At 31.3% G+C, this 9,554-nt stretch overlaps 1 protein-coding gene across 1 annotated transcript in view; it reads right to left on the bottom strand.

The window, feature by feature from the left end:
- Nucleotides 1-2,352: 2,352 nt before the first annotated feature.
- Nucleotides 2,353-9,554, bottom strand: part of LOC143230004 (major facilitator superfamily domain-containing protein 6-like) — a 41,361-nt gene continuing 34,159 nt past the window's right edge. Inside the window, exons 4-5 of the mRNA XM_076462944.1 lie at nucleotides 7,927-8,172; nucleotides 2,353-6,759 (exon numbers count right to left, since the gene is read on the bottom strand). Coding sequence (XP_076319059.1) covers nucleotides 6,749-6,759; nucleotides 7,927-8,172 — 257 coding nt within the window. The 3' untranslated portion in view covers nucleotides 2,353-6,748. The remainder of the gene's footprint in view (nucleotides 6,760-7,926; nucleotides 8,173-9,554) is intronic.

Genomic DNA, 9,554 nt, shown 5'->3' with positions numbered 1-9,554 from the left:
TAGTTAATTATGGAAGCACGTTATGGTAATATAGTAATAAATTGATTAGGTATAGATAGTTAATATGGAAGCACGTTTATGGTAATATAGAATAGGTATTAGGTATAGATAGTTAATTATGGAAATACGTTATGGTAATATAGTAATAAATTGATTAGGTATAGATAGTTAATTATGGAAGCACGTTATGGTAATATAGTAATAAATTGATTAGGTATAGATAGTTAATTATGGAAGCACGTTATGGTAATATAGTAATAAATTGATTAGGTATAGATAGTTAATTATGGAAGCACGTTATGGTAATATAGTAATAAATTGATTAGGTATAGATAGTTAATTATGGAAGCACGTTACGTTATAGTAATAAATATAGTATAATAAATTGATTATGGTAATATAGTAATTAATTATAGGTATAGATAGTTAGCTCGTTATGGTAATATAGTAATAAATTGATTAGGTATAGATAGTTAATTATGGAAGCACGTTATGGTAATATAGTAATAAATTGATTAGGTATAGATAGTTAATTATGGAAGCACGTTATGGTAATATAGTAATAAATTGATTAGGTATAGATAGTTAATTATGGAAGCACGTTATGGTAATATAGTAATAAATTGATTAGGTATAGATAGTTAATTATGGAAGCACGTTATGGTAATATAGTAATAAATTGATTAGGTATAGATAGTTAATTATGTAATAAAGATTACGTTATGGTAATATAGTAATAAATTGATTAGGTATAGATAGTTAATTATAGAAGCACGTTATGGTAATATAGTAATAAATTGATTAGGTATAGATAGTTAATTATGGAAGCACGTTATGGTAATATAGTAATAAATTGATTAGGTATAGATAGTTAATTATGGAAGCACGTTATGGTAATATAGTAATAAATTGATTAGGTATAGATAGTTAATTATGGAAGCACGTTATGGTAATATAGTAATAAATTGATTAGGTATAGATAGTTAATTATGGAAGCACGTTATGGTAATATAGTAATAAATTGATTAGGTATAGATAGTTAATTATGGAAGAACGTTATGGTAATATAGTAATAAATTGATTAGGTATAGATAGTTAATTATGGAAGCACGTTATGGTAATATAGTAATAAATTGATTAGGTATAGATAGTTAATTATAGAAGCACGTTATGATAATATAGTAATAAATTGATTAGGTATAAATTGTTAATTATGGAAGTATGTTATTGTAATATAGTAATAAATTGATTAGGTATAGATAGTTAATCATGGAAGAACGTTATGGTAATATAGTAATAAATTGATTAGGTATAGATAGTTAATTATGGAAACACATTATGGTAATATAGTAATAAATTGATTAGGTATAGATAGTTAATAATGGAATCACGTTATGGTAATATAGTAATAAATTGATTAGGTATAGATAGTTAATTATGGAAGCACGTTATGGTAATATAGTAATAAATTGATTAGGTATAGATAGTTAATTATGGAAGCACGTTATGGTAATATAGTAATAAATTGATTAGGTATAGATAGTTAATTATGGAAGCACGTTATGGTAATATAGTAATAAATTGATTAGGTATAGATAGTTAATTATGGAAGCACGTTATGGTAATATAGTAATAAATTGATTAGGTATAGATAGTTAATTATGGAAGCACGTTATGGTAATATAGTAATAAATTGATTAGGTATAGATAGTTAATAATGGAATCACGTTATGGTAATATAGTAATAAATTGATTAGGTATAGATAGTTAATTATTGAAGCACGTTATGGTAATATAGTAATAAATTGATTAGGTATAGATAGTTAATAATAGAAGCACGTTATGGTAATATAGTAATAAATTGATTAGGTATAGATAGTTAATTATGGAAGCACGTTATGGTAATATAAAAATAAATTGTTTAGGTATATATAGTTTATTGTGGAAGCTCGTTATGGTAATATAGTAACAAACTGGGAAAGAGGCAAATATCTTCTGTTATTTGGTCGTTGTGTTATCAGATTAGATGTTCTTTCAGGAGAAACGACCCTCATATCCTTTATATCCCACAAAACAGTTTGACAGTTTTAACCTCACAGAACACACCCTTACAACCTTTACCTCATACAACACACCCCAACATCCTTTTTCTCACACAACATATCCTGACAACCTTTATTCCCATGAATACATCGTGTCAACTTTTATCTCAAAAATCACAGATTGGCAACTTTTAAATATTATGACACACACTGAGATCCTTTCATTCACTGAAGAAATCTTTACAATTCTTAACTCATAGAACATTCCTGGACAACCTTTACCCCATAAAGCACATATTAGCAACTGTTATTTCTAATAAAACTCTTTTATTTTTGCTTATGACATTAAAAATATACAAAATTCTCCCAAACCATACATTTGGTTTACATAAATGTACATATACAGGGTGTTTGAAAATGAATATATCAAAATTAAAGTTGAATAACTTTATTGTTATTTTAGATAGCAACAAGAGTTGAATATAAACTATAATTAATTTAATTCTGTGTTCATTTTCTGAGATAATACTTTACACCACGGCAGAAGAGATGATAGCATCTTAAATTGGATGTTTCACTTCTTCGAGGTCTATTGGTTTGTTATGGTAAACATTTGTTTTCAAAAAGCATCAAGATGAAAATCTAAATGGATTAAACCTGGTAGAAGACAAGGTCACTAGATTGGTCCTCCCCTACCAATCCAATGCTCTGGAAAAATTCGGTTTAAAGCACTTTGACAATTTGAATAAAGTGGAGTGTTAAGTTGGAAGCTAGGTCTTTCTAACAAAGCAGGAGATATTTATAACGGCTCAGCTTGACCAGGTGGTTAAGGCACTCGGCTCCTAATTCGAGGGTCGCGGGTTCGAATCCTTGTTACACCAAACATTCTCGCCATTTCAGCCGTGGGGACGTTATAAATGACGGTCAATCCCAGTATTCGTTGTTAAAAGAGAAGTGTGGGTGATGATGACTATCTACCTTCTCTCTAGTCTTAGACTGCTAAATTAGGGATAGTTAGCGCAGGTAGCTCTCGTATAGTTTTTCGCGAAATTATAAAACAAACAACCAAAACTTTCTTGTAAAAATCTTGTAACATGTGGAGATACGAAGTTCCAGTGACGGTTCATTCGTCAAAGAAACAAGAAATTAATAAAAGTGTGTAAATCCCACACTACTACAGTTTGTATTTATAATAAATATTTGTTGGTATCTCAAATAATGATAAAGTTATTCAACTTTTATGTTTTTGTACTCATTTTAGGTCACAAATTGTGTATAATTTGATGGTAATACATATAACACAAATATGAAATACAGTGTATATAAATATTTTTCTGAAAAAACACGGAAGTAAAAATATCCTCAGTCAATTTTTATTTATAATTTTAAAATTAAATTCGTTGTTTTATTTTGAATTCTATAAAACAATTAACTATCTACAATCAGACGTATAATTTAATTAAAAAGAGTATTAGCTGTTATATAAAAAAATAACTTTTGATAATTACCAAATAAATTATATTCAATATGTATTTAAATTATTTAATTTATATAATTGTACTTTTTTAATTTTAAAGACTTCCCCTTTCTAAGTCATGATTGCATATCATTACACACTGGTATTACAAGTACGTGATTACTGATCAATCAGAGAGACTATGTATATCAAATGACTTATCCTTTGTATCATACTTAGGTATACCACAAAACTGTGATTAATAAAAATAAGAATTATTTATAGTTCCTCTAGTGGTCAAGAATGTAACAAAATACAAAATTTCTTTCATGTATATTTTTTTTAGTTAAGCAGGATTATTGTTAATGAGCAAAATATTTCAAAACAGCTCTTATATAAAGTGTTAGTAAACAGATTTAACGTTCATTAATTGGAGCAAATAGTCCTGGACATAGCCCAGTTACTAGCATTCCGGGCTGCGAATAGCAAATCTATGGTTAGAGTTGCTCTACGGCTCTGAACACGAATCACAATTTAAACCTAGGGGCAACATTGACTATACAACTGAATCTCACTGTTCGAGTGGATTCTGGTAATCATGTTATAACTCTTGATCTTGGAATTATACTTAATTATACATGAGATGAAGCGAATTAAATACACCATGTTACAATTCTTAATTATTAGAACTGTGCTTCATCCTATACAAGATTAAATTAATTAATATGTATGATTACACTTCTCAATTCTTGGAACTGTGCTTCACCCTATACAAGATTAAATTAATTAATATGTCCGATTACACTTCTCAATTCTTGGAACTGTGCTTCACCCTATACAAGATTAAATTAATTAATATGTCCGATTACACTTCTCAATTATTAGAACTGTGCTTCACCCTATACAACATTAAATTAATTAATATGTCCGATTACACTTCTCAATTATTAGAACTGTGCTTCACCCTATACAAGATTAAATTAATTAATATGTCTGATTACACTTCTCAATTCTTGGAACTGTGCTTCACCCTATACAAGATTAAATTAATTAATTTGTCCGATTACACTTCTCAATTCTTGGAACTGTGCATCACCCTATACAAAATTAAATTAATTAATATGTCCGATTACACTTTTCAATTATTGGAACGGTGCTTCATCCTATACAAGATTAAATTAATTAATTTGTCCGATTACACTTCTCAATTCTTGGAACTGTGCTTCACCCTATACAAGATTAAATTGATTAATATGTCCGATTACACTTCTCAATTATTGGAACTGTGCTTCACCCTATACAAGATTAAATTAATTAATATGTATGATTACACATCTCAATTATTGAAAGTGTGTGTAACAAAGGTTAAGTGAACTAAATATTGTAACATTCAATTCATGGAATCAAACTTGATTCTAAACAAGGTTAACTGAATTAATTTCAATTATATGAATTATGTTTTTAATGTTTCACACTTTCTCCGCTAAATATATATTAGTGCCTACTTCTTATAACAATCTTCGCCATTAAAGAATTCTTAGAGTTAACACTTAAAAAAATATCGATATATTCAGAAGTTTGTATAAGTACGATGTTATTTAGCTCTAACTTCTTACAGTAGCCAAATTTAAAAACCGATTCGTGTCCAAGCGAATGAAATCGACTAAATTTTACCATTCGTTTGCTGTATCCGAAATTGTCTTAAACTAAAAACCGATTGTTTATCCAGAACAGTGAAATCGCTTTTAACTACAAAGTAATTTTTATTTTGAGGAGAGGAAAATATTACTTTTAACTAGAAGTTGATAGTCGTATTCGACAACTAAAACAATTATTGTATCCAACAGTGTGTAATAGATTAAAACTTACAAATCGATTGCTGCGTTCAACAGATTGAAATCGCTTTTAACTACAAGTTTGATAGTTAATTTAAATGGATTGAAATTGAATAATGCAAACCGATTATTGTGTTCAACAGACTAAAACCGAGGGCTTTCGTTGTACTAGGTTAGCGTGTGTTAATAGAGCTGCACAGTTTTTCATGTTTCAAAACAACTAACATGAAACAAAATATGATTTTTTCTTCACTATTTTCACATTTTTCTATTTATCCGTTTAACTTACACTTAATTACGTGACATAATGAAAGAAGAAAACAAAAGATTTATATTTAGTTATGCTAGTTATATACATGTGTTATATACATTCAGTTTGTTAGAACCAAAAACAAGCCAACACAAAAATAGAACATTCTGCACTAACTGAATGAATCTCAGGATACAAACCATTATGCCCACATTTTAACTTGTACCCTGGGGCCCTTTCAATTAATTCAACGTTTTTTCACTTTTTATTTTTGTTTAGGTTTGTTTTTAGGTTATAACAAACTAATATACACCCTTGTGCAAATTAATTGAAACAAATGGTCATTTTACAATATTTTCAGCATGGCGGCCGGTGTAGGCTCGCTGGACCCGCTGATTTCCTTTAATAGTCATTTTTTCACATACATGGCGTCATTAGCTGTGTTTTTCAGTACGGTCGATCTCTTTTTGGGATATATGACAAAATTTTAAGGAATATTACGTCATTCGAAATTGTGTTAGAAGGGCAAGGAGACCAGTCATAAAACAACTTCTTACCAGCTCAATGAATAAAAAACGGTATCAATGGAGTCTGAAATACAAGAACTGGATGCAAGAACAATGGAGGAAGGTGTTATTCAGTAACGAGGCTCATTTCTTTGTACAGGGTCAAAGAAGTCTGCATGTTCGCAGATCTCCAGGTGAGAAACTTAGAGAATCTCATATTAATCAGTTCGTAAAACATCCCTTGAAGAAGATGTTTTGGGGCTGTTTCAGCTACTACGACGTCGGAGGCTTGCATATCGTAGAAGGTATGATGCGAGGACCACAGTACATCGAAGTTTTGCAGAGAAGAGTCATTCCAGAATTGAAAAAGAGATTTCCAGATGGATCTGGCATTTTTCAGCAAGATCTGGCTCCGTGCCACACATCGAAACTTGTGAAGAATTTTATGACTACAACGTGAATAAAGGTGCTGGACTGGCCTGGAAACTCTCCGGATTTAAATCCTATTGAAAATCTTTGGGCGATTTGTAAAGAAAGACTTCAAGGAAAAGACTGTACTACGAAAGATAAGCTAATTGAGGCCATAATTGAGGTGTGGTACCGCGAAACAAAAATTAGTAAAGATTGCAGTCAACTTGTGGACTCGATGCCAAAGCGGATTAATGATCTTCTGAAAAATAAAGGTGGTCATATCATGTATTAATTTGTGAGAAATATTTGGATTATCAAAAATAAAACGCAAAAAATTGAAAAAATCGTAATTTTCCGTCTTGTTTCAATTAATTTGCACATGGGTGTACATATATATACATTCAGTTTGTCAGAACCAAAAACAAGCCAACACAAAAATAGAACATTCTGCACTAACTGAATGAATCTCAGGGTAAAACCATTATGCCCACATTATAACTTGTACCCTAGGGCCCTTTCAATTAATTCAGCGTTTTTTACTTTTTATTTCTGTTTAGGTTTGTTTTTAGGTTATAACAAACTAATATAATTAATCAGAGGTTTTGCTGTTTTTAACGCAGTTCTTCCTTTTTTATTTTGTTTCAACTTACTTAACTCTAACAGTATCAATATTCTCTCTATATAAATATACACACATGTGTAACAAAGGCCTCAAGATATTTCTTTTCTTGACAAAAGACACGAGATCAAAGTTTCTGTGGCCAGGAGTGTTCAAAATCAAACATTAAAGATTGGAAGACAAAGAACTGGGATACCTAATGATTGTACGAATGTGTGTCAAGATAACTGTTTAATCACCATGCTAGATTACCAATGTTCCTCGGACGTTTTAAACCTGTAATATTTGGAGTTTTTAGGCTGTAATCATATTAGAAGAAGACTGGTATCAGATACCTTTAGAATTTTCCCCCTATTTCCTATTCGTCTTTTCCAACAGAACTTCTGAGACCATTAGATACAGTGGTCGTCGTTAAACTGGTACCTTTCTTAAGTCGTAATTATCTTTAAACGACAAATGAAGTGTTTTGTATTAAAGTTTAATATCTCTTCCGCGCAGTGTTGTTTCAAGTGCTCCTATCAGGCACTGTACAACATTTATCCTTGTCTACACTAATACTGGGTTACAAGAAGTTATGATGCTAGGAAAACACGTAGGTTCAAAAAGTAAAGTAAAGAGAAAAATATAAAATCCGATTACCTGAGTACCTTTGAAAATCAGACCTTTTTTCATTAGTGGTAAAAGTAGCTCTAAATTTGTGAAGCATGCCCTGAGACAACATAGCTCTGCATTAGACACGTTTTAAGAACAGGAAATGTACCACAATATAAAAATGGATCTTATATGCATTACAAAATGTGTGTTAACCTGTTTTCAGGAAGGCAGGGTTATCAGAACCCTTACTTCCACTTTTCTCCTCCTGCGGTCTTTCTTTCTTATCGTGAGGAGCAGTGGGAGGACTCCTTCGATGGAGGTCCTTTCCGACAGTTTCGTCTTCTAATATAATGTTATCTATTTCGATATCTGTTGGAGAGGCCACTCGCAGTTTCTCTAACGGTGACGACATCTCGATCGCTGGTCTTTTGTCGTTTTCAATTTCCTTGTTATCAGAACCTGGGAAAGCAAAGATAACAGAGTAGAAACAACCTTAATTACTATTTTATGTTCTAAAACTGTGACCTCCATTAATACTTTCAAAAGACTGTGTTACTATTAAAACAAATATTGTGATTACTACCTCCTATAAAAACAAAGCTTATGGTTACACCTCCTGTGAAAACAAAAATTGTGATTACCATCTCCTGGCCCGGCATGGCCTAGCGCGTAAGGCGTGCGACTCGTAATCCGAGGGTCGCGGGTTCGCGCCCGCGTCGCGCTAAACATGCTCGCCCTTCCAGCCGTGGGGGTGTATAATGTGACGGTCAATCCCACTATTCGTTGGTAAAAGAGTAGTCCAAGAGTTGGCGGTGGGTGATGATGACTAGCTGCCTTCCCTCTAGTCTTACACTACTAAATTAGGGACGGCTAGCACAGATAGCCCTCGAGTAGCTTTGTGCGAAATTCCAAAAACAAACAAACAAACAAAACCATCTCCTATAAAAATAAATATTGTGTTTACCATCTCCTACAAAATCAAAGCCTGTGGTTACAACATCCTGTATAAACAAAAATCCTGGTTACCACATCCTGTAAAAACAAAGATCGTGGTAACCCTCTTCAGTAAAAACAAATATTGTGTTTACCACATCCTGTAAAAACAAAGATTGTGGTTACAACATCCTGTAAAAGAAAATAGTGGTTACACTTCCTGTAAAAACAAAGATTCTTGTTATCTCCTCGAGTTAAATATGAATCAGATTGTGATTGTTTCTTATAAGAGTGTTTTCCTTCTAACTCAGAATATATGCAGTTGTGTTAACCCTCTTCAAATTAAAATAATTTTCGCAAGTGATAGCAAAAATAAAAAATTCTTTTTAACAATTTTATAAATGAAAAAAACGCTTCTAAGCATAAAGAACTATGAGAATGTGTGTTTTTCTTATAGCAAAGCCACAGCGGACTACCTGCTGAATCCACCGAGGAGAGGCGAATCCCTGATTTTAACGTTGTAAATCCGTAGACTTACCGCTGTACTAGCGGGAAACTGACTTTGAAAACAAATTAATAGTTTTATTAGGTTATCCTCATTTACAATTCTTGTGTTTCTTTTATCTTTGCTTTTGAGCTTCCTCACAGTTTGAAAAATACTGGCGTAGAGTGAATCATAAAAAAAAAAAGATTTTTATAATTACCATGGTTAAAGCATGCACAACACGTTGAATACCATATGAAGTAAGATATGTAGAATTTGTAAAGTAAGATTTGAAACTAATTTTTAAGCGAAAAAAAATACATATAACTAAGTAGAATTTATCAGAATATTTAAAAATGTAGTAAGTCAAATTTCTAATAAAATTCGCTATTTCTGTTTATACTGATGTTAGAGTCTAGGATTA

Source organism: Tachypleus tridentatus, chromosome 10, assembly GCF_004210375.1.
Source record: "Tachypleus tridentatus isolate NWPU-2018 chromosome 10, ASM421037v1, whole genome shotgun sequence".
In the NCBI taxonomy this organism is placed as follows: domain Eukaryota; kingdom Metazoa; phylum Arthropoda; class Merostomata; order Xiphosura; family Limulidae; genus Tachypleus; species Tachypleus tridentatus.
The sequence above is the reverse complement of the archived record's forward strand: the minus strand, read 5'-3'. Positions and strand labels throughout refer to the sequence as shown.